We start from the raw sequence: 24,284 nt of genomic DNA, 5'->3' as shown, positions 1-24,284 counted from the left end.
TCAAATTGGGTGTATAAGGGCAATTTTACTGTGAAACAAGTGTTGCAGAAAAGTGTTTTTTTTAAAAAAAAAAAAAAAAAAACACACAAATGCACTCCGCTTCAGAAAGATTTACAAAGACATACCTGTCAGTTTACGGCCCTGACATCGGCTTCGAGAAGGTCACACGTGAGAAATGTCAACATGTCTGGTCGCAGGATAGTTTTGGTTTTCGCAAATGGTGATTTGATTAAGTGGAGTGTACTCCTGTGAGGTTTTATTAGCAAAAAAAAAAAAAACTGGGTAGAAAAAGCATTACATAACAGACAAGAAGCCGAAACAACATGTTTGCCCAAGGCTGTTAAGGTAATAACAAGTCTAAATTCATGTCAACACTACAGTCCAACATTCATTGTCCAGCTACAGTGATGAGTACATGTTATTATGAAATCCACCTTTCATCACCAGCTGACTGGTTCTTATCTATTATGATGATAATTGTTGAGAGAATTACATACAGCTGGTACATGTCATTAGGAGGCAAAAAAAAAGAGGTGGGGGTTAGAGACCCGTGGGCTTCTGCCTGTTTTTAAGTGTTGGTAATAAAAGTAAGTCGCCACCTCCTTGAGACGTTCTGTCCAATGGGAGCCCATTGAGCACACTTTTATGTGTCCCCAGAAAAATGCTTGAGCATCCCCTGTGCTGCTTCCCTTCAGTCAGTCCTCAAGATGCGCAGGTAGGGCTGACTTCAGGGAGGGAAGTTCACGTCTGTAGTCCCCTCTGCTGCTGCATCTCACCGCTGCATCTCGTCGTTCTGCCCTTTGCCCCGTCTCTGCTGTCACTGGGGAGGATTGAAACATGGCCTTCCACTGCTCTGCAGTCGTCAGGTAAATATCTGTGTGTGTAGGTTTTGACAGTGTTTGATACCAGCAACGTTCAGCCGGTTGTTCACTTCGCTTATCTTCATTTTCAGCTGATAATGGATGCTACAGGATCTTTAAATTATTAGCATCAATCCAAGATGATTTAGACAAACGTGTGAACCTACAAAGATGGGACATTTATACATTTAAGGAAAAATATTAAATAAATAATTCTGATATTTATGAATTCTAAAAATCCACAGAGGGAATTCCCTCACTGCAGTCGCTACACCTTGGTGAAGAGGTTTCGGGAACAAAGCTCAGCGCTCAATGATTAGGTTTGATTGGTGGTCACAAATGTATTGATGTTGGCAGCAGCAGCACCACCTGGGTGGCAACAGGGAAAGTCCCACTGCAGCTATATTGATGAATGTCAGGAAATTAACCGGATTACATGTCATTATGTAATTGACTTTACTGATTACATGCTGGGATACTTACTGGAATAGTTAGGGAATTTTATATTCCCTGACGTTTTTTTTTTTTTTTTGGGAAGTGCCTTTTTTTTTTACCTCTGAAAATTGACAGCAGTAAATTCCTCTGTGTTTAACCCCGTAACTTGGTACGTCAGCTTTAATCTTTCATCAATCACTTTTAATCTTTCAGAATCACATGTTATTTCAATGCACCCGTAATAATAGTGGTTAAACAATATTTGAAGGCAGTCTGAGGATAATAGAGCTCATCGCTGTATCATTTGTTGTCGTCTACACATGCAAACAATGTCTTAGAAACGATCTCAGCCTTCGTGCAATTGAACTACTCCCACTAAAGTTATTTAGAATATTATTAATGCTGAAACTGTGGGAAATACTATGATTATGTAGCATTTCTCACAGTTTCTAAAGGTATAACTGTTAACTGGCTACATGTTTGAAAAGTGTCCAGTTTGATCCTCAGTGATGGCTTCTGATGATTTCTTTGTGTAGTTTGCTTGTTTTCCTTATGTATATAGGTATATAGGACCCTCTATATTGGACCCTGTGATGGACTGGGGTACCCCACCTTTGTCCAATGACTGCTGGGATTCCATTTTCTATATACTTTTATACTACTCCTTGTTGCATCAGTAAATATTCTAAATTGAAAAGTAGAGGAATTGACACGAACGTCAGATCTCTGAAAATGTCTTTTTAACCAAGGGACAGAATGTTACAGCTCGACTTTTGCCTTAGCCATTAATCATCTAGCTGTCAGTGTCTTCTCAAACACACACCCACTCACCCACACACACAGGCTTTAAAACACATGAACACACTTGCAAGACAACCCTTGCTTCAGACACTCGACCTCTTCTTTTCTCTGACTGACGAGCGTAAATCTTGGCCTGTTGAACTGCCTTCTCACTGTCAGCGGCGGTTTCGTGTTGCTTTACAAAGCTGTGACTTTTCAGCACACACAGGGGAAGGTAGAGAGAGAAAGTGTTATAATAGGAATGTAGCTGTGGGGTGCACTGAAACGTATTTCCACTGTGGTGCGGTGAGTATGTCGCAACAGTATTGCAGTAAACACAGGGCTGTTTTCCAGGGTTCAGGAGTTACAGTGTGCAAAGACAGGAATCTCAAAATGAAATAATCTTCAACTTTAACATGCATTGTCCAAAAGGATAATGTAATAAATAATTTGTGTTGTTTAGTATTAAGTTAGACACATCTGCTTTGTCAATGGACTAAATCTATTTGCCACAACATGACACAACTCGGGATATCGAATAATATTGCATTAATATCCGCTAAGGTTAATTTATGGTTGCGTTTCCTTAATACCATCAGTAAATAATAATACGCCGGAACTATATCGAACGGAATCAAAACAAAGTTGCACAACACCTGCTTTTTGACACGTGTGTTTCTTTGTTTTGGGTCCGCGGAAGTTGCAGGAAACAAGCGTGCCCCAGTGGGTAAAAATGGCAGAAAAGGGGCCTTAATTCAGCCGTGAGGGGTTAATTTGGACCGAGAAATAAATGGCCAAGGTGTCGTGGAGGACTGCTTGTAAATATGTAAAGTATGAAAGTGAAAATTGCGGCGAAAGGAGGAAATACGTCAGATATGGTTCATCACTTGCGGGACAACATCCCGAGTTTGTTTGCTAAAGTAAAGGTAAATACACAGTGACTGGATACACTTTTTTTTTTCATTTTGGACATATAATGTACTCAGTTTTTGGCCTGCATAGATTGGATTTTTCAACTGTGTCGGTTTAAATGGTTTAAAATTCAGTCTAATTTGAAGCAAAACGCAAAATAAATGTCAATGTTGCTATGTTACTATGGTAAGGTAACACTCTATTGTTTATATCTCTCTATGTGCATTAAAACGCATATTGTCAATGCAAATGAAAAGTGGTTAGTGAGATGTTTGTCCATTACCTGCAGTAAAAGCACATTTCACATAAAGGGATTGGTCATAGTCATTGAACCCTTTGAAAAGGTCAAGGTGGTCAAATATGAATAAAGAGTGCAAAAAGGAAACTTCCAGGGATGAAGGTGGGGGGTGGGGGAGGGGTGTCAGTGTGAACCTTTTCATCCCCTCCTGTACTCACTCAGGATGAATACAGAGTACTTGGCCTCATCCCTGTGGGTGTTTTATTGATTGAGACAAACAACAAACTGTCAGGAAGAATTTGATGCATGACTCACTGCTGATTTTCTCCATCATTCCCTAACAGAAAACAGCAGCTATGGATGTCAGCGTACTCCACTGTCTCCATGGCTGCCATGCTGCTGCCCCTCCTCCTAGCTCCGGCTCTTGGACGTAAGTCACCTTCACAGAAATGAACAATCACTGCCACAACACCATATCACTCCCCCCCCCCCCCTTTTTCTCATATATGCAAACTGTCATCACTGTTGATCTGTTTGTCCTGTAAACACGGACAAAGGGTGGCCAGGTTGTGTGTTGACTGTTGCCAGGTTGCTCCCTTTAATCAGAGCGCATGAAGCAAAACCCAGGAACCGGACTGTACCGGTCTGTGCAGGTGGATTAAACCAGATTAAATGTCCCCTCTGATAATCACGACAAAACCTGTTTGGGAAAATAATGCGCCCCAACACGAACGTGCAGCAACGTCAGGTTCTGCACGTGACGTCTCCGTCGTGGCTGCTCTACTGCCAGCTGCACTAATGACTGGCATTTTAAACCTAATGCCTTGGCAGGCACCGACTTTTACAAGTTGAGGCCCACGTACGCGGTCAGATAAGTGTTTAGTGGCAGTAAATATGGGACTATAAATACCGTCTCACCGCTCCATCTCATTTGTCAGCAGTTCTGTGGGGATGTGGGAACAGCTTCCAGATGTGTTGCCTTCTCCCCGCTCGCTGTAAATGAGCTGACTCAGGTTATTGACAGGGAAGCCCTGTGGCTACCGCAATACACAATTCATAGGGGAGGAAAAAAAAAAAGGGTGAAGGAAGGAGGCCTTCCTCCTCAGATGCTGCCCTGTCAACTGACAATCACTGTAAGTGATTCTTAAAACATTAGTTTAGATTAAAAATAAGGGGATAGGTTTGATATTATGATATATATTCTTGAGTTTTTTTAGTTAGTTTTTGAGGCACTACCAGGAATTCTGGGTCCCATGGAAAAATATGACAGCGGGCTCCTATGTTACACACTTAAAAGATTGATTTCCACTACAAGAAATGTCTCAAAGCAACACTAAAATAAATAAATATTTTTTGGGGAAATGTTTTTGAAATCGTCCCAACCCCGTCCTCTGTACAACGTCACCGCTTGTATCTGCCACTGGAATCAAATTAAAAAAAGCAAAGGTAAAAGCACAAGGTCATTTTCTTCTTGTTTTGTCCTATCAGAACTTGATCTCAACCGACTGGACGGCGATAGCGTCTGTCCACCAATCAGAAGCGGACAAGATGACCTTCCAGGTAGGACTCTCTTTCAATAACACCGGGGTGGAATGATTTGTGGAATGATTGTTTCCAGTCGGGCTGTGCACAGACCAAATGTTTAAGAGGCAGCAGTTTCAAAAACCCACAAAACTATGCCTTAAAAATTCCCCAAAGAGAAAATTGACTATGTGCAGTAGGGTGGTGAGTTTAACTAGTTGAAACAGGGTGGGCTGCCTAATACCTCGAGACACCTTTGGATTTCAAATGAGCCAAATAAAATGTTCCACTTGAGCTTTACAGTATTTCACTTAGACCAATTCACACTCAGCAAGATTTTAATTGCTCACCGCAAATTATTTTAAACATCTGACTCCTCCCACTGCGCCTTTTTTTTTTGTTTTTTTTTTTGTTTTTATACAAACCGTTCCTTTTTTTTTATCACAATAGGTTTCGACCTCATCACTCAGTTCCAGCTGGATGTCATATCTCTGAAAGGTGTGAGGAAGGTGGAGGGCTCCACTCCCCTCCAGGTGGCGTACCGCCTCGACAGAGAGGCCAACTTCCAAATACCAACTATGTGAGTACAGTAAAGAATGTTTAAGATGAACAGATGTTCAAAAAAAAAAAAGCATTAGCACGCACGCACATGTGCACACCACACACACATGCTGGTGAGCAGCATGGCGTCCAGATGCAGGTGTTGCATTATTATAGGTCTGCACAGATGTTTTCTGCAGGGTGAATAGCATATAATTGTGGTAAAAAACAAAACAAAAAAAACAAATAAAAAAAAAAACATGCCCGATCATTCTTTCTTAGAGGAAAACTGAGAACACATTGCGATACAACTTTCCTCTTTCCTATTCCACATACTCCGCTCTGCTGTTGCTAACCTCTTTTTCAGGGCAGCTTTCCTCAGGCGCTGTTAGATAACTGGCCGGCTCCCTGCTTTGACACCACCGGGGCCAGCAACACTGGATGTAATTTTGTCCAGTGGCACTGTCGGGGCTTTGAAGTCCACCCAGGACTCTCTGCAGTGCCTCGCTTTAATTCTGCAGGGCAAAATCAGCACCTAGTTTAGACTTTCTCACCTCTGACAAAACCCGAGAGTGGTCTTCATTTGGTTAACTGCTTCACAGGAAACTCTTTTTTTTTCTTTTTTTTTTTATTGCTTCACCTTGATCGTTTACAAGATGATAAAAGTCCGGCTGTAGCGCCCATCTATGAAGGCGCCACCTACTGAGACTCTGGCTTGTTAAGAACAGAGAAAGAACCCAAATGGGAGAACTGGCCACGAGTACACGCTCTAATGGAACGAGTGATTTATGAACGGAGACGCAGCTCTGTCAGTGTCTCGTGTCTTTATTGGAGCTTCACATGGAACTACTGTACCAGTAGATTCTCACTAGCTTCCTGGTTTGAACGGCTAGCGATACTGAAGACATACCTAGCGATAAGAAAGACTGATGAGCATATGAATTGTTTGAAGATGAAGATGTTTTTTTTTCAAATGAAAAGTACCAGCAGCTATTTCATATTTCAAAATAAAAGCTATTCAATTTGCTGCATTACTTATTGACAGACCTGAAATAATTAGCATTAGGATTTAATATAAAAAAAGATAAATTATTATTATTATTATTTGTTTAAACACAAATTGAAAAAAATGCAATTCTCAAATACAAACATATATATAAATATATATAAAATAAATATAGAAGTATGCACAACTGATACAAGTTAGACTTGCGCTGACCTGTTCTGTTCATATTGCTATGGTTCATGTATAATATATTGAGTATGGGATAGAATACTGTGGATTATACATTAATATTAAATCCAGTCAAACTGTTGTTTCCTGATTATACCAATGCCACTTGAAAGCATCATTCACTGCAGGCCCTTCAGGTCTCTGTAGAAACTCTTTCATCTCTGTTGGGGGGGTGCATGATAGTTGTGTGTCAGCCTTCACTTCACATTATTCTACACTGACCTAAATCCCTGATGTGCATTTTCTACCAGGCTTAACTTCCCTCGGGGCTTCCCAGATGAGTATTCCTTCATGGTGACTTTCCGCATGATCAAGAACACTGTGAACAAGGTGTGGAATATCTGGCAAATCGTGGACGAAGAAGGTCACAAACAGGCCGGTCTGAGGCTGAATGGAGACCAGCAGGCCCTGGAGTACTTCCTGATGGGTGCCGAAGGCTATCTGCAGACCGTCACCTTCCCAGGACTGTCGGTACTTTTCAACACCAAGTGGCACAAGGTAATGATCGGCGTGGAATACGAAATGGTCACTCTGTACGTGGACTGCCAGCCGGTGGATCAAAAACCCATCAAGGGCAAAGGACCTGTCAACACGGAGGGGGACACCCTCATCGGCCGCCTGGATTCCGACCCCGACGCCTCTGTTGTGGTAAGTCCCCATGGCGAACTGCCATAATCACGCTCGGAGATTCTTCGTACGAGCTTTGTCAGTAAAACGGCGCTCACTATGAACAGAAACATTGAGGGTTTAGGTGTGTGCTGAGCGCTGCTATAATTCTCAAGCACTGCTGTTACAGCAGACCTGCTCAGCTGGGCTCCGGTCGGGGGGTTAGGGGGGAGGAATAGAAAACCTAATCCCTGCAGAAAATTGCATGGGTAGAAAAATCCAGCTCAACATCCCACACAAAGGGCACAGACTCTACAGGCCAACCAAAAGAGGAAATACTCCTCCAGTGCATTTGAAAGGTGTTCCCAGTGTCACAAACGAATGAGTGAAAATGAATGTGGTTTTTCTTTTCAGTTTGAGCTCCAGTGGATGCTGATTCACTGCGACCCAAAGAGAGCCCAGAGAGAGAGCTGCAACGAGCTGCCTGCCACTGAGGTACAGTATCAGGGATTAGATCTGCTCGGCGTCGGCTGTGGTTTGTCGTTTTATTCGCAGGAAAAAAAATCAAGAGGAAGTGTAGGGTCGTCCCAATCAGAGTCAGCAGATATCACAGAAGGGAACACTTCCATAGTTAAACTGCTTTGGCAATAATAAACACATTTTAATAGATCTACTGAAAGCCATGTGTTAGGATGACAAAGTTACTGTGAATGGATTTTTTTTATTTATTTTTTTGGCACTGATTTTTATAAGGCTCATAAAGTTTTAACTGCATTATTTTACTGTAAAATGCAGTGCAGCAGACACCACGGTACGTTTTTTATTTTACTTAACTAATTGTTCGTTTAGACAAATATATTTTAACTCTGCAGAATACAGATGCGCTGCCTGCGGCCTGATACCATTTAAAGTAGTATCCTGCTTTTCTTAAAGGGACATGTATTTTTATTTTATTTAATTCAGGCATACATTCTTAAAACACATTTTGCACGGGAGCTAGTTGCCGGGCGGAGGGGAAGAATACGTCGTCACACAGCGCTATACACAAAAGACAGCTTAGACAACATTAGATTATATTAATCTAAATTAGTGACATAGGTACTTATGTACGTTGCGCCCTATTAACAGAATTCCGACATCTTCCAATCATAGAATCTTCTATTTTCTGTTGGTTTCAACCTTCCTTCTTCAGTGGGTTTACGTCTAACAATTATAACTTTGGTACAAGGATTATTTTCATCCTATGTTTCTCAATTCACTTTTTCTAAACTACAAGCACAGATTTCCCACTCAGACCACATGTAATTCCCAAGCCCTCATACGAATTAAGAAAAATTCCAGGTGCATAAAAGTAAGTCTTAATCACACTTTCTTAACAATGAAATAAAAACATCCACACCCCCTAATTATTTTAATCGTTCCAAAATGCTATATGACATGCAGAAGCGAACGCCATCCAAATGAGTGAAAAACAGATTAAGAGCAGAGCTGGGAAAACAACAGGAGGCAAAATAGTGTACAGAAATCACTGCTAAAAAAAAAAAACAGGTCATAAAAAATAAACCGCTTACAATCCAGGAATTATTTTAAACACAGGTAATGTCGGACAAAAGAGGAACGGGTGTTTGGCTGAGGGAGGGGTTGGGCCTCGAGGGTTAGCAGCGGCTTAAGGTGAAGTTGCAGGAAGTGGGTGAATTGCCCTTACCTTACAATTAGACTACGGATGTTGGATAAAAAAAATGGCAGCCTTCAGTTATTAAAACACAAAGGATATTTTATTTGTTTTCTCCGGTAATGTAAAAACATCTGCAGAGAAAATGTGCATCTGGTGTAAATAAAATGACTTTAATGTCTGGGTTTATAAAAGCATGAGTGATGGTTTTATTCCCACCGTGGGAATCAAAAATATATCATAGGTTTTCGGAATTTTCTTCTTACATTTTTACACCTTTTGTGCAGTTTCATCACGTTCATTTTTCTTGTTAATCTTGCAGCCATGTATACCGGGTTTTACTATTTGAACAGGAGTGCTTTTGCTGGCACCTTTGGTGAGCGGGAGGTGTGACTACTTTCACTAACTGCTTTGTCTGATTTCTCTTGCTCCTTCAGATGTATGCCAATGCTGAGGTATTTATTCTTCTCCTCCACTTTGTTCTTTTTGCTTTGTGATTTAAATCCAGTCATGATCCGCTCAGCGGTGCTTTTGTGGCCTAATTATCTAATGGCTTCATTCTTTTTCTAACAATTGGTGGTGGTAACCTCCTGTTTTTAGAAAAAAAAACAGATACTGTACACAATGTAAAATCAGAACTAAAATGTACTTGGATAATTACTGATTCCTTTTCAAAAATAAACATACACCTGTAATGATTAGCAAATTGGTGACAGATGTATCTCCTTTCTCAGCCTGATAAAACAGTTCAAGGCCCACCAGGAGCTCCAGGCCCTCAGGGCATTCCAGGGGATCCAGGTGAAGATGGCAGGGATGGCAGAGATGTAAGTCTCTTCAGTCACTTTTCTTTGTCAGAACCATTTCTGTGACAACCAGTGTACATTTTACCCTGACTAAGTAAGACTTTTATTTACTTTTCCAGGGTCTTCCAGGGTCTCCTGGCAGTCCAGGCAATTCTGTGAGTATATAATAGGATATCAAAGTTCAAAATGATAATCTGGTAACACTTTTTTTTGGTGAGTGTGCATTCAATTTTTTTTGTTAAGACATAATAATGGGAAATGTATTTTTCACAGTTTGATGTAATGCTGACACCGACATATTTAGATTTTTTTTCTCACATTACAACAAACTTTTATTTTTATTTAACCTTTAATTTATCAGGATCAATAACTCTTTATTTAAACAGCAGAAACAAAACGTGTCTTTTAAAACCCTCAATGCAGCATGTAATACAGTGCTACTCGTACTCAGCTAGTCGGTCAGGTTTACAGAGATAGGAGTGTACAGTAGGCTGCAGCCTTTCCAGTTTAATAAAGAGCCAGGTTGTAGCTCCCCCTCTCCCCCCAGTCCTCCCCCTCACCCCCACCCATCTCAAAGGGAGGGAGCTCTACATCTAATGCGGCTTTATTCCGGTGAAATATGGCAGATGAAAATTAAAAAAAAAAACATATAAAAGATCTAATTAAATTCTCACCACGTAAATGTGAATAATTAAATCATGTGAATAGAGAGACGTCGAGTCAATTGCAGCTGTCATTTGGATCTGAAAGAGAATCAATCAGCAGCCTTCAGTCTCTTCAGTGTAAATTCCTCCTTGGTGCCGATCACCCAGATATTACTGTCCCGACTTCATCTACACATGCATCACCGTAAACGCACGTCTTGTCTGCATATCCGTGCGCTAACAGTGGTTTTTTGGAGCTCGTGCTGCTTTGTCACGCGGCATAAATCCGTGCTCTGCCCCACTTCCTGTCCAGTTTGTTACCTGCAGTGCCCTGTGTGCTGTATGCAGATCTTGGATGCGACCGCGGCCAACCTGCCACTGATTTAATGTCAACTGTCATTGCCTCCGTATCTTAGCAACAGACAGAGAGACGCAGGATGAAGATAAATTTGTTTTGTTCTTGTTTGTCATTGTTTCCCAGGGCAGCAAAGGGGAGCAAGGGGAGATCGGGCTTCCCGGACAGAGAGGCCTTCCTGGTCTTCCTGGAAATCCTGTAGGAAACATTTTTTTTTATATTTATGTGTAGTTTTAGGGTGAATGGGTTTGATCGTGTAGCGAACACTCAGGAATAGAAAATTACGTCGCTTCATATTTGACTGTCTTGAATAGTGGAGTTTTTATTGTTTACAGGGTCCAGCTGGTCCAATGGGCCCCAGGGGACCTGTGGGAGAGAGGGTAGGTAAACTCCAAGTTATAATAATGATAATAAAATGAATAATAATAATACCATCACCATTATCGTTCATTTTATTTTTTATTTCCTTTTCTATGTATTTTCTGTCCTTCAAGGGCCTTCCAGGTTTTCCAGGACCTGCAGGTGTTCCTGTAAGTGTAAAAAAAACTTGCTGAAAACATCTGCATGTATTTATTTATGAAGTTTCATTTAAAGAAAATATATATATATATATAATATACTGTTCTTTTTTTCTTTTTTCACAGGGACCAGCCAGTGAAGGACCTGCTGTACGTTTATCAAGTTTTGAGTCGTTTCCGGACGTTCGTGTTATCGAAATGGTGACGTCACATGAAACCCTATAATGTGTTGTGTGTCTGTGTGTGTGTGTGTGTGTGTGTGTGTGTGTAACAGGGACCACCAGGAAAACCTGGAACCCCTGGAGATGAAGGAAACATCGGCCCTGAGGTCAGAGTTCATTTTAATTTGACATAAAGAACATTAGTCATTATTTTGGTACCGATGTAGAAGAAGCCGGTGCTAAAAAGTTCTTCTTTGTTCTTATCCACTTACAGGGTCCACCTGGACCGAGAGGGAACCCAGGTACCGGTGGTGTTCCTGGTCCACCTGGTCCACCTGGGCCTGTGGTAAGACAGTTAAATTGTGTCCAGTTTTGCCTCTCAGAATATTTTCCTTATTTTTTTTTTTTACAATGTTTTTTTTTACTGTAACTGTATTGTCAGTATGTATTATGATAACAACAAAAATGCACTAAACTACAGGTTAAACTAAATTTCACGTATCATTAAAACTGAAATGTTCATCTTTTTTTTTTCTTTTTTAACATAACTTTAGCGAATGTCTGCATGTTGTTCATTTTCAGTCTCGGTGTTACATCCTTCATAATAAGTGGTGTTTTCTATTTTTTCATGCCTTCTACTCCTGTGTTAAATCACTGATATATAATGCTGTTGCACGCCACAGTCTTTTTTTCTTCCTACTTTTGGGAATCCTGGTGTCTTGGACATCTAAAGCACCTCTGGCTGTCTTAGATGTCACTCTGCTGTGTTGTAGGGACCGCCCGGTGCCAGCAATGAGGGAAGTGGGGACCCTGTGAGTGTATTACTGTCTTACTCCCTGTCAAATATGTCCTGGATGCATGGCAATTGTTCTGGTGACGATACATTTCTCATACAAATCGCTCCTCCGATGATCACAATGGCTTCAGCGGCCGCAACTCGGTTGCCAATCTGTCCGTCGGCTTAGTCCCGAGTGTCAAATTTGTCCTTTGTCCCTTTTTTTCCAAGTGTCCTGCTGCCTGTCCTGCTGGACCTCAGGGGATGGCTGGACTACCGGGGATGAAGGTATGGCTAGAAATTCAGAAGTTTTCAGTGTTCTTCATTGATGTGATTGATTGATTCCTTGTTGCCTTTCAGGGTCACAAAGGTGTGGCTGGTGAGCCTGGAAAGGATGGAATACCTGGAGCGAAGGTGCGTGACGTTGTCATTTATATACATCTAGAATGTGAACTTCAATAAAACAAGACACTTTCTGCGCTTTATGTCACGTGTGCGAATGAAATCTAATGCCGAAAGCGACGTGAGCGTACAGTAGCTGATTTGATTTAAACGCCCTAATGTCATTACTCCCTAATGTCATTACTGCTATCCTCATAATGGGATTACACCGCTGTGTTTGTGTTTCCACAGGGAGAAGCCGGAGCAGCGGGTGCACAGGGACCACCAGGTCGCATAGGAGATGACGTGAGGAGGCTCTTTAGTCAAACAGAACAAATACTTTATTATTAGATCTGGTGACATTTGTGCGTCTGTCTGTCTGTCCACTGACTGCTCTTTCGTCACTGTAGGGCCAAAGAGGGCCAATAGGACTTCCTGGAAGCTCTGGGGAGAAGGGAGACAGAGTAAGTTTGAAGCACAGATGATCACTCCTGAGTGTATTTATGTGGAAACACGCTCATTTGTCTTCACAGGGTCTTCCTGGTTTCAATGGTGTCCCAGGACCAACAGGCCCACCTGGAGCTCCTGTAAGTTTGTTTGTTTTTTTTTTAAATGACACTTTTATTTATATCAATCCACTTTATACATTTTATGATTTTTTTTTTTTCTCTCCCAGGGCACAGAGGGAATCCGTGGACGTCAGGGATTGCAAGGAGATAAGGGTGACGATGTGAGTTGTAGCTTCATGCATTTATATAAAGTCATATACATATATTCATATTATATACAGCTACACACATATAATTGCTGATTTTTTTTTTTTAGGGTGCTCTGGGACCAAAGGGTGAGCAAGGAAGTCAAGGGGAAAAAGGAGATATTGTAAGTGACCTGTTCATATTCACTGAGCATAGTTTATATTGTGGATTTGGTTCTGACTGGCCATGTGTCGCAACAGGGGGAACCTGGAAAAGATGGGATGAGTGGAATTCCTGGAGTTGATGGTGCTAAGGTAAATTTGTTTCCACTCCACATCCATTTTATTAAATAATTAATAAAGGAACAGGATTCAGCCTCAGACTCTGGTCACCAGTCCATTTCAGCACCACGGAGAGAGACAATAACACAACTGTAGTTCAAAGTGTAAAGTCTTTGACTCAGTGTTTATACCATCAATATACAGTACTAAAAAACTGAGACACAACAAGTTAATTCATTGTCTTCTTGTTTTTTACCTCCTTTTATTTATTATTTTATTTTATTATTTTATTTTAACTAGGATCATGTCAGCCCTCTCACCTGTTTGTTTGCAGTTGTTTTATTAGGATCTTTCATCACAAACACACACATATGCACCAGTGGGAATGTTACCTGTGAATGTGTTCAACAGGGAGATCCTGGTACTCCTGGTGCTGTTGGTATAAGAGGAATTGTGGGTATTCCAGTAAGTCAATTCACATTATTTGCTCCCTTCCATCTCAGTTTACACTCGTTAATTATACAGTGTTTTCATCCTGTTACTGTTATTGCACTCTAAGTGGAAGCAGTTATATTTGATTATCTTTATATTTGCAGTTTTAAAGAGATATTTCCAGTAGTTAATATAAATGAATACTGATGAAACAACTTGGTTTTTAGCACTTAGCATAAGCTGCTCTCTGCCTGTGACCATTTACAAGCATGGCTGGTAGAGATAAGGAAGTCTGTGTGCAGTCTTGACTGAGCCTGAACATTAACACTAGCACATATCTATTTAAACTGGGTTTTATTTCAGCTGTTGATGTTTTGATTGATGTTCCCAGGGCCTGCCTGGAAAGCAGGGAGTTGTTGGACCCCCTGGTGAGAAGGCAAGTAAAACTTATTTACAGATATTAAACCATTCTTTCAAACTACTAGTTCCCACCTTTTATGACTCGTGACCCCATTTTAACTTGGCCACAGACACTTTAGTAGCTGCTAGTTAGTAGTCAGGTGATCAGAGCTGTCAATCAACATACATACATAAAAGTAAAAGAACACATGTTGCAAATTGTGTGGCATTTACTCAATTAAATAAAATCTGTGACAGAAAAAAAAAATACAAAAAACAAAGGACATGGTGTAATTAAACCAAAGACTGTTCTAAATTGGTCACTCCTTGTGGCTCGTTAGCTCAGATGCTACAAAACCACTGGTTCCCAACTTTTTCTGGCTTGTGACCACATTTGGAATTAGGTTTTTGGAATTGCTGGTGGCCTCAGAGCAGCTAAAGCTAAAGAGCAGCTACAACATCTTAAGTATCCACTTACTTTGTCCAGCTTCTCGATGTTACCATTTTTTGGATAAGACGACAGGATCACAGAACCTAAAGACTTCAATCCATGTTGCTAATAAACTCTTCTTCAACCGTAGGGTGAAACTGGTGCAGATGGACCCACGGGGCCTGTTGGACTTCCTGGAAAGACTGTATGACTACCACACTTGTGTTGACATTTTTTTATTAATTGATCATTTTATCAAACAAAACCCCATTCCTTTTAACAGGGTGAGCCTGGGAAACATGGAAAAGACGGGAAACAAGGAGATAAAGGATCAACGGTAATTTCACATCAATCAGCCACAAACTGACCTCTGTTGGTGTCACTCTTCCACCAGATTTCAAAGATACAGAGTTGCAGTTTCACTGATTATTTAATTTGTTTCTCAGGGTGAAACGGGAAAACAAGGCCCAGTGGGACCTGCAGGTCCTCCAGGAATCCAGGTGAGACAACCCTTGAATGTAACAGGGGGAAAAAAAAAAAAAATTACTTTAGGTATGAGGAACTAATGCTAAAGAACACATGTCAATTTTATTTTAATTGTTAAAAAAGACATTACAAACTAAAGTCAATGGGGATTTAGCTCTTTTAAATTCAAATTTAAATGCAACCACGTTAAAAAAAAAAAGCAAGCAATTTGTAATAATACTTGGAAAAGAAACATTTATGCAAAAAACAAGAAAAACAAATCCGTGTTCACCGATGGGTGACAAATGTGGGCAACTTTTAACCTGTTGGAGAGCACGTTAACGGCTCAATTAGAGTAGATATATTGAGGGGAAAAAAAGAAAGAAATTGTACTAGGTTGTAGAGAACGCAGTAGTGTCCAGTCGGAGCACTGAACGCTGGGGCCCCGCACCCTTGCGGCCCTAGCCTTGCGCTGCGCAAGGCTAGGAACACTTGCGCTGCGCAAGGCTAGGGCCAAAGCACCGCTACCCCGACACAGATCGCCGGTAAATGCTGGCGAGAGACCGAGAAAACGTTTAGCGTTTAACCAGGCAGCAATCGATAAATGAAGAGAAATAGTCGCCATACCTGGAGAGAGCGAACCTGCAGCACGTGCAACTCCGGACCGTCAGCACCATCAGCAGCCAAGTGCACTGCAAGGCACAATATAAAGCAGGTGTAATGTCAAGAGACTGCATGGAGATCACCGATAACAGAAAGTGAGGAGAAGAGAAAAAAATAAAATAAAATAAATAAATAAATTACTACTTTAGAGAGGTGGGAAGACTCGGTCAAATCACCATCGACTGCAGCACCATAGAACGACACGTCAAAGAAAGACATCAGCCACGAATGGGCCAAAGAAACGCACAGGTTTATATAGTCGCCGCGCAGCCGCAGTAAGGTTGGCCCCGCCCATCAATCAGTGCATGGAGCAGATGCTCACCTGGTTACTGAGAAATGATGAGCTGAAGAAGAACACAGAGGCTTGACCTTAGAGGTCAGGTCAGATATGTTAAAGATATTTAATTTACAGGGTCACACAGGAGAAAAAGGTGATGCTGGTGAGAGGGGAATCAAGGGGCATCCTGGGTACAAAGGAGATCAGGTGAGAAAACACAATTATATTCATTAACTTAATTAACTTACTGTATATATATATATATATGTTTATATATGTATATATATATATGTATGTATATATATGTGTATATATATATATATATGTTTATATATGTATATATATATATGTATATATATATGTTTCTGAAATGAAATAATCTTTCTTTTACGTTCATTTTATCCGTTGTGATCCAGGGACCTATGGGACCAGAAGGTCAAAAAGGGAGTCCGGTAAGAACAACATTTCAAAGATTTATATTAGAAAGATTTGAAGCCTTTCCATCAATCACTCATATTTACTGTCACTCACTTCAAACAGGGAGACCCAGGTACAGCTGGAGATTCTGGTGTAAAGGGAGACCAGGTGAGTGAAGACTCTCGTGTGTGTGTAAAACATCAGACTGACCTTTAAGTCAGTTTGGCTGTGGTTGAGAAAGTTCCCATGATTATTGTCTGTTGCAGGGTCCTCCGGGAATTCCTGGAATCAAAGGAGAGGTAATAACCCTGAAGTGTTTTCACATTTCCAGTATTTACATACATAAATATATTTTTAAATGTTAACTGACTGTTGCATGTTCTTTAACAAAATTAAATAAGTCAGCTCCATATCACTGAGTACAGCCTGGATCAATGTGATGTAATATACTGTCTGATCTTTTTATTTTTATTTTTATTTTTTTCATTTACAAAAGCGTGGAGATAAAGGCCTTAGAGGAGCCACTGGTCCTGATGGTAGACCAGGTCGGCCAGGTCATGAGGGTTTGTCCGGTCCGATGGGGGCCCCAGGCCTGGAGGGAGAACAAGGCCTTCCTGGAACACCAGGACCCAGAGGTCTACCTGTGAGTTGTTAAACATTTTTTAAAACTCTGAATCTGCAGATTCCCAGCAGTGACAGTCAACAAATATGTTCCATGTATTTAAATGAAACATATCAATGATATCAAGTAGTGTTGTTGTTGTTGTTGTTGTTGTTGTTGTTGTTGTCAACAGTGTCTTACTGTATTCACAGGGCCCGAAAGTGAATGACGAGAAGTTACGGGAAATCTGTTCAGCTGTAGTGGAAGGTCAGTATGTTTTTAATGAAGATTTGTAAGAAAATCACTCTTTTTAACCAATACATTGCCGTCCTCTCTGTCTCTTAATCCCCCCTTTGTCTTCTGTTCATTTCCAACGATGGCATTGAATGTCCATTTTTGACATCCCCTTAGGGCGTATATATTGCCATCTGTCCAGTTTGTTCCTGGAGAACTTGTGTTTCCCACTTCTTCAGTCAGATCTGATCTGTCATCTTCATCAACCTGGTCTCCTGCTCTTCCTCCTCCAGGAACTCCTCCTCTTCAATATATAAAAATCAAAATATATATATATATAAAACAAAAATGACCAAAACTTTTTCAAGATGGATTTGTAGTAAATAGTAAAGGCACATTGGTTGGGAATCTTGTATGAGCTGTGTATATATATATAATGTTCATGACTTGATTCTTTGTTGTTATTAAAATCGATTCAATGTTTCGTTAAGAACAACTGACTGAGTTCAGAAAGGAGCTTCTAAGACGACCAGCAGCCCTCGGTGCCCCTGGTAAAGCAGGAGCAGCAGGACCTCCTGGACCTCCAGGACCAGCCGGAGAGGCCGGTGCACCAGGAGCCCAAGGGCTCATGGGTCCCAAAGGTCCACCGGGCTATTTCGGACTACCAGGTGCACCTGGAAAAAAAGGTCAGTTAACTTCTTCCGTCCCTGGTCTCTGTGTATCTACTCAACACTGAACCAGTCAACTGAGAATTTAGATTTATTTCACCAGTGATAAGGAATCCTTGATGAATCCCTGATGACTGAAATCTCCTCCACTGTAGGTGATGTCGGGGAAAAGGGAGACATGGGAGAAAAAGGAGAAGATGGTGTCGGAATCAAAGGCAGCCCAGGCGTTCCAGGTGCACCAGGTGAGACGGGAATTCCAATCACAACTACCTTCCCTCCTGAAACACTATATGAAAAAGTTATTATATTGTTTGGAAAACATTGTGACAAAAATTCCTCCTGTTTTCTCAGGCACACCAGGGGTCCCTGGTATCGGCAAGGACGGCAAAAATGGAGAACGTGGTGAAACAGGGAGTCCTGGCGTACCGGGTGCACCTGGCTCACGGGGATCTGCAGGACCACCTGGCCTTTGCGACCCATCGACCTGCATAAGCCGAATGCCACCTCTCTACATGGTCAGTGGCAAGAAATCTGCCGGCTACAAGAACCCGTGAGACATTTCTGCTCATCAATAAAGTCCAGATTTCATCATGATGTGGTTAAGGGCTCTGCAGGACTCATCCTATGGTGATTGTGAGGAGACCCCCATGACCCCTACCCAAACCAATGATGTTTGAGACTGAAACATTAACACAGAGACAAAAAACCCAACTGTAAGATACTGTATAGAACCTCTTTGAACTTACGTATGTGATTATAGAGAAAGTGAATGCAATGGAGCATAGTAAAGGACATCTGCTACACATGGCAACACGACGTGTTCCTGCAGAACATTCACTGACCCTTGGTGCTTCAAAGCAACACTAGGAGTTGAATTTGGAAAAATGGAAAAAAAAAAATCATTTTCATACATACCATTTAACTAGATAATGCAAAAGATTTTATTTTGTAACTCAGTGTTGCAGCTTTTTTTGTTTATTCTAAATATAGTAAAAACCCATTTCGAAATTTCCAAAAGATAAAGTATAATGTGGAGAAAAAAAAGTGACGGTTTCTCATTATATGTGCAAGAATTGTTTGGATCAAAAATTCATGTTTGAAATTTAAAAAAATTGGAACATTGTAATAAAATATGGTTTGGAAAATAGAATGTATTTGTGTGTGTAATTCAGGGTTATATATATATATATATAAGATGACATGCTGTTCAGGAAATTGAATATATATACAGAAAGTCTGAAAATATATACAGAATGTCTGACTATATATAATGAAAAAAGAAAAAAATGACATATTCTTTACTTTGGCAGTGCTGCCTTTAAGTACTGCTGTGGATGACTGACAGAGATGTTATCACCTTCTCTCTATAATTACCTTCACTCAAAATCACTTGGTCAGTGAAAGAAGTAGCTCTATGGTCAAATGAATGAAGTGATTTACAGTAAACACATTTTCTTCATCAAGAATGACTTAAGTTTGGATGTAATCCTTTTAGGAAATGAATAAAGTTCACCAAATGAGTGTATGTGTGTAGAAAGAGAGAGAGCGAGAGAGATAATAATAGCTGAAATAACTATTAACTAAAAAACGATGTGAAAAATACAATGGAGAAACAGCTGGTGGGTATTTTGTATTGAAATCAAAGGATGTGAATATCAGCTGTCAACTGTAGAGGGCGCGCTGATATTTGGAACGTTTGTATAACGGATGTAGAAATACGCTGCACGGTTCTTTGTTCCGGTTGCGAAATCGACGCATGACACGTGTGTGTTAGCCGTCTGGGCTTCCAGCGGGCGTTCAGGTCAAGAAACTGGTCAACGTGGCTACATCTGATTGATTGAAATGGTGAGTTTTTGCCAACAATTGTCGGTTGTATTTTGTGTGAAATGGTAGTCCTTCGGTCGAGACCGTTAGTGCAATTTACGCTAGCACATGCGTCTTGGCAGCTAACGTTAGCTTTTGTCAGAAATGATTCATAGTTACTTTTTCGTCCTAAACAATGAACATAGAGTTGTGTTTGTAAATGAGGAATTGGCCTTTGACGGGAGTTTGAGCTGGGCTGATGCACTTTTTGAAAATATGAAATTAACTTGCAAATATTACTTTTCTGTACAGAAACCCATCCTGCTGCAGGGGTGCACGACTCAGACCAAGTACAACGGAGAAGGAGACCTGTTTTCCGTCGCTAAAGATCCAGTAAGTGACACGAAATGATTTCACTTAACAAGTGCCACCAATGACTATAGTTTAGTAATTAGTTTGACGTAAAAAATATGGAATGTCCTACAAATGGCGTCACGAAAAGCAGAGTAACCCTCTGCTAGTTTTGACTGGTAATTGTGTTGAAAATATAAGGCCATATGCTTTAAAGTGTGTGAGATATGAAAATCATACTGTAGTAATGAAAAGGGAATTAACAATTAAAACAACAATTAAAACACACAAATGGCTAGAATACAAACATGAGTAGCAGCAGCACACTGTCAATGAATATGGGAAATCTGAACAGTGGATGTTAATAGATTAGTCTGTTAGAAGTAGATAGATTAGTGTTAGTAGATTAGTAGGTAATTGTTGTTGCCGTGTGTGGTGTTGTTGATTGCAATCTCAATTATCATATTTTTATTATGCTATTGTTATTCTAAATTAAATTGTATGGTGTCTACATATAATAAAGTATACCACATTATACCTATGATAGGTATATAAGCAGAACTAGTATAAATAAAGGGATGTTATATGAACAAGTATATAAAATAAATATATATGAAATATGTGCACAGTGTAAATAGTTGGCTAGTAAAATAATGAAATTAAATAAACAGCTATATAGGTGATTTCAGCAGACATATTAGTGCATGCGTATTTAAATGTATTTTGGTTTTTAATTTTTGATCCGTGTCCTTTCTTTAATGTCTGCCATCAGAACACACGGGTTCAATTTCAGCGGCAACATCATCATGTTTGTCCACAGAGAAGCAGATGGGCTGTCAGTGTTTCATGAACTTCTTTGACCTGAGGGATCCACAACAGATCGGTAGTTGAATATATAGAACTTTCTGTTCCAGCAGCAGTACATCACCAAAACAACAATAAAAACACCTAAATATGTTAAAATACAAACATGAGTAGCAGCACACTGTCATTGAATATGGACAACCTGAACATTAGTAGATTAGTCTGTTAGTAAACAGATAAGTATAGATATGTAATTATTGTTGCTGTGTGTTGTTGATTGCAATCTCAATTATTATATCATGTTTTTGTTATACTATTGTTATTCTTAATTAAATTGGTATGTGTATATAGTAAAGAATACCACATTATACCTATGATAAGAATATATACGCAGATCTAGTACAATTATAAGGAAGTTATGTGAACAAGTATATAAAATAAATATATATTATATGAAATATATGGACAGTGTAAATAGTTGAGTAGTGAAATAATGAAATTAAATAAACAGTTAGCTGTATAGGTGGTTCTAGCAGACATATTAGTGTATGACTGTCAAGTGTTTTATATTTTGGTGTTTAATTTTTGCTCCGTGTCTCTTCTTTATTGTCCGCAGTCAGAACACGTGGGTTCGATTTCAGCAGCAGCAGCATCATGTTTTCCACCGCCAAGCAGATGGGCTGCCAGTGTTTCATGAACTTGTTCGACCTGAGGGGTCCACAACAGACCGGTAGGTGATCGTCACGAGCAACGTAAACAAATTAATACCAGAAAAGAAACTAGACTGTAGATAGTACCAACGTGTCATTGTTTATATATGTATGGAATTGTGAGGTGACCCTCCAGTCATTTGTGCTTGAGACCCCTGCTCCAAAGGAGAACAACAGAAATAAGTGAATGAGAAATGAAGATCTTTATTGATAGTTTGTTTTACAAGTATGTTTAAACTGAATTAAATATTGACAATTTGCTGGGGGTCTATAAGAAGATACACCAAAAAAAAAACCACCCAGTAGTAGGTGTGGTTACTTGGAGTGTGTCCACTTGTCTATTTATTCACAATGACATCTTCCTTCAGTCCAGGATTTAGAATATTTGAAGTACATCTTCGGACAAATGAGTGGTATAGTTTGAAATGAACTGTCTGTTATGGTTTTGTGTTACCTTTTAGTGTTGACAGATTCCAGTCCATTAAAGCTACAGTGACTTGACTGTCTGTGACTCTAAGGCCTTGAAGATTTAGTTTATTTTGGAATCCAAGACTTGGATGATGTTGTGAAAATGACTGTCGTGTGTGTTGTAGTGTTAGCATTAGCACTGAAGAAGCCACAACTTTGTATTACTGTTAGTGAGCAGTCATAGTGATGTGTAAACATGTAGTTGAAGTGACTACTTTGTAGCTGTTTTTAAGGAAAACCTGTGGCACAATGCTGTGTTCTTCTCATCTGCAGGTTCTTCCTTGCTATGTGGGAGGAGTTGTTTGGCAGGAGTCAAAGGTCATGTTGGTCCCATCAACCGTGTGGCTTTCTACCCTGACAGCAAGAGGTAAATGAGATCAACACAGGTTTTGTTTCCAGCTCGTACTTGTCATTCCATTCATTGAGCTTCCTCTGCTATTGTCATTTACAGATGCAATGGAGAAGACGGACACGTGACGTGGAGGCCTGAAGCGTTAGCCTTGGACTTTGCCAGGTAGAGTGAAGGAGCAACTGTTGTTAGTTGACTTAGTATGTTTTGGTTTTTTTAGCTTTATTGTGAGGCTTTTTTTGTAGTTAGTAATGTAGTCTAATCACTGTAACTGGATTGCTATTGTTAACAGATTTTTTTTTTTACTTAGTATGGTAAGCCAAAAAAAAAATCTGTTAACAATAGCATAGCGATCCAGTTTTTTAGCTTTATTGTTCATTTTTTGTACTTAAGTACAAGAAATGAACAGTTAAGCTAAAAAATGGATTGCTATGCTATTAACAGATTTTTTTTTTTTACTTTGTATGGTAAGTCAAAAAAATCTGTTAACAATACCATAGCGGCCCCGTTTTTTAGCTTTTTTTTTATACTTAGTATTTTTTTAGCACTTAGTATATTTTTTTGCTTATTTTTTTAGCACTTAGTATATTTTTGTTGCTTTTTTTATACTTAGTATTTTTTTTTAGCACTTAGTATATTTTTTTGCTTATTTTTTTAGCACTTAGTATATTTTTGTTTAGCTTTTTTGTACTTAGTAATTTTTTTTTAGCTCTTAGTTTATTTTTTACTTTTTTTTTAGGTTTTTTGTACTTAGTACTTTTTTTTTGCTTATTTTTTTAGCACTTAGTATATTTTTTTGCTTATTTTTTAGCTCTTTTAGCTTATTTTTGTTCATTGTGTGGTGCAACCTGTGCTGTATTTGAAACTTTCAATAAAAAATGTTTTTTGGACCTTCTTGTGCATTCATTTCCAGATCTTGATCAAAAATTGATGAAAATGAATGGGATATACCATTGACAATTCATGCCTTATAGGGCGTACATTGTCAAAGTCAAAGTCAAAGTCAAAGTCAAAGTCAAGGGTTATATTAGTAGGTATAGTATTTAAAAAAAAAAAAAAATTTTTTAAAAAGAATTTTTTTTTTTTTTTTTTTTTTAATTTTTAATTTTTTTTTTTTTAAGTTTTATTTTTTAAGTTTAAGTTTTTTTTTTAAAGTTTTTAGTTAAGTTTTTTAAGTTAAGTTTTAGTTAAAAAGTAGTAAGTTAAAAAACCCAACCAGAACACTTGCACAATAAACAGCAGCACAACAACTTTTGATTCTTTTAATAGCAAAACACAACATGCATTCAATCAAAGTCCAAAGACACACATTAAAAAAAATAAAAAAAAAACAAAAAAAAAATAAAAAGTCAAATTACAACAGCAATTCTTAGCTTTAACACTTAAGGTAAAGATGGCAGGATCACGTACTCACAACGCTGCTTCTGTCAAGCACGTGTGCTCACAGGATTCAAAGGTCCCATCATCAGGAGTGGAACAACTTCATTAAACCTCGTCTGACCTGAAACAAGATGAAAAAGACAACATTACATACAAAAGCTCTCAAATAAAGATAAAGTAAATACAATAAAACTACTACTTGTTCTGGCTGTCGTGGTCCACAGGTTCTCTTCTGCTTCCTTTTCCCCCCCCTTGGTTGGCAGCATTCCTGGACCTCCTCCTCACAGCCGGTTCTTTGGTCATGGGCTCAAACTAAAAAAAAAAAAAAAAAAAAAAAAAACCGCCTTAAGGTCATCATTCAAAGTTCCTGTGGCCTAAGAGGAGTTGGAGAGGGGAAAAAAAAAAAAAAAAAAAAAAAAAGC

At 39.4% G+C, this 24,284-nt stretch overlaps 1 protein-coding gene and 3 long non-coding RNA genes across 6 annotated transcripts; 2 read left to right on the top strand and 2 right to left on the bottom strand.

Moving 5' to 3' along the window:
• Positions 1-240: 240 nt before the first annotated feature.
• Positions 241-19,147, top strand: col9a1c (collagen, type IX, alpha 1c). Of its 3 annotated transcripts, none has more exons than XM_008331375.3 (38): positions 241-866; positions 3,570-3,655; positions 4,714-4,785; positions 5,197-5,326; positions 6,772-7,168; positions 7,541-7,621; positions 9,236-9,253; positions 9,533-9,622; positions 9,721-9,756; positions 10,727-10,798; positions 10,936-10,980; positions 11,095-11,130; positions 11,245-11,268; positions 11,393-11,446; positions 11,554-11,625; positions 12,053-12,091; positions 12,286-12,342; positions 12,415-12,468; positions 12,688-12,741; positions 12,846-12,899; positions 12,969-13,022; positions 13,112-13,165; positions 13,261-13,314; positions 13,391-13,444; positions 13,823-13,876; positions 14,235-14,279; positions 14,824-14,877; positions 14,956-15,009; positions 15,119-15,172; positions 16,213-16,284; positions 16,494-16,529; positions 16,618-16,662; positions 16,761-16,793; positions 16,991-17,137; positions 17,308-17,362; positions 17,821-18,015; positions 18,153-18,239; positions 18,349-19,147. In XM_008331375.3, exons 1-38 carry the CDS (start codon positions 838-840, stop codon positions 18,549-18,551), a joined length of 2,850 nt encoding a protein of 949 aa, XP_008329597.1. In that variant the 5' UTR covers positions 241-837; the 3' UTR covers positions 18,552-19,147. The 3 variants fall into 3 exon arrangements, with proteins under 3 accessions (XP_008329597.1, XP_024920797.1, XP_008329598.1); XM_008331376.3 differs by lacking the exon at positions 241-866 and adding an exon at positions 2,712-3,001; XM_025065029.1 differs by lacking the exon at positions 9,236-9,253.
• Positions 14,895-16,191, bottom strand: LOC103394183 (uncharacterized). The gene is made up of 3 exons (XR_523108.2): positions 15,945-16,191; positions 15,765-15,829; positions 14,895-15,183 (listed from the first exon to the last, which is right to left on the bottom strand). It is a non-coding gene; the product is annotated as an uncharacterized LOC103394183 (long non-coding RNA).
• A 554-nt stretch (positions 19,148-19,701) lies between the features above and the next one.
• LOC103394185 (uncharacterized) lies at positions 19,702-21,042 on the top strand. The gene is made up of 3 exons (XR_523109.3): positions 19,702-19,842; positions 20,113-20,193; positions 20,924-21,042. It is a non-coding gene; the product is annotated as an uncharacterized LOC103394185 (long non-coding RNA).
• A 2,593-nt stretch (positions 21,043-23,635) lies between these two features.
• Positions 23,636-24,187, bottom strand: LOC112488524 (uncharacterized). Its single transcript, XR_003052665.1, has 2 exons — positions 24,062-24,187; positions 23,636-23,983 (listed from the first exon to the last, which is right to left on the bottom strand). It is a non-coding gene; the product is annotated as an uncharacterized LOC112488524 (long non-coding RNA).
• Positions 24,188-24,284: the final 97 nt, after the last annotated feature.

The sequence above is a fragment of the Cynoglossus semilaevis genome, chromosome 18, assembly GCF_000523025.1.
Source record: "Cynoglossus semilaevis isolate Cse_v1.0 chromosome 18, Cse_v1.0, whole genome shotgun sequence".
Lineage (NCBI taxonomy): Eukaryota > Metazoa > Chordata > Actinopteri > Pleuronectiformes > Cynoglossidae > Cynoglossus > Cynoglossus semilaevis.
Note: the sequence above shows the minus strand (reverse complement) of the source record. Positions and strands in the feature narration are given on the sequence as shown.

Bases quoted from the DNA above. Each gene is read 5' to 3' on its own strand.
- col9a1c (XM_008331375.3), top strand. From the start codon at position 838: ATGGCCTTCCACTGCTCTGCAGTCGTCAG. The intron at 13,023-13,111 runs GTAAGTTTGTTT...TTTCTCTCCCAG, and splicing joins CAGGCCCACCTGGAGCTCCT to GGCACAGAGGGAATCCGTGG. The intron at 15,173-16,212 runs GTGAGACAACCC...TTTAATTTACAG, and splicing joins CAGGTCCTCCAGGAATCCAG to GGTCACACAGGAGAAAAAGG.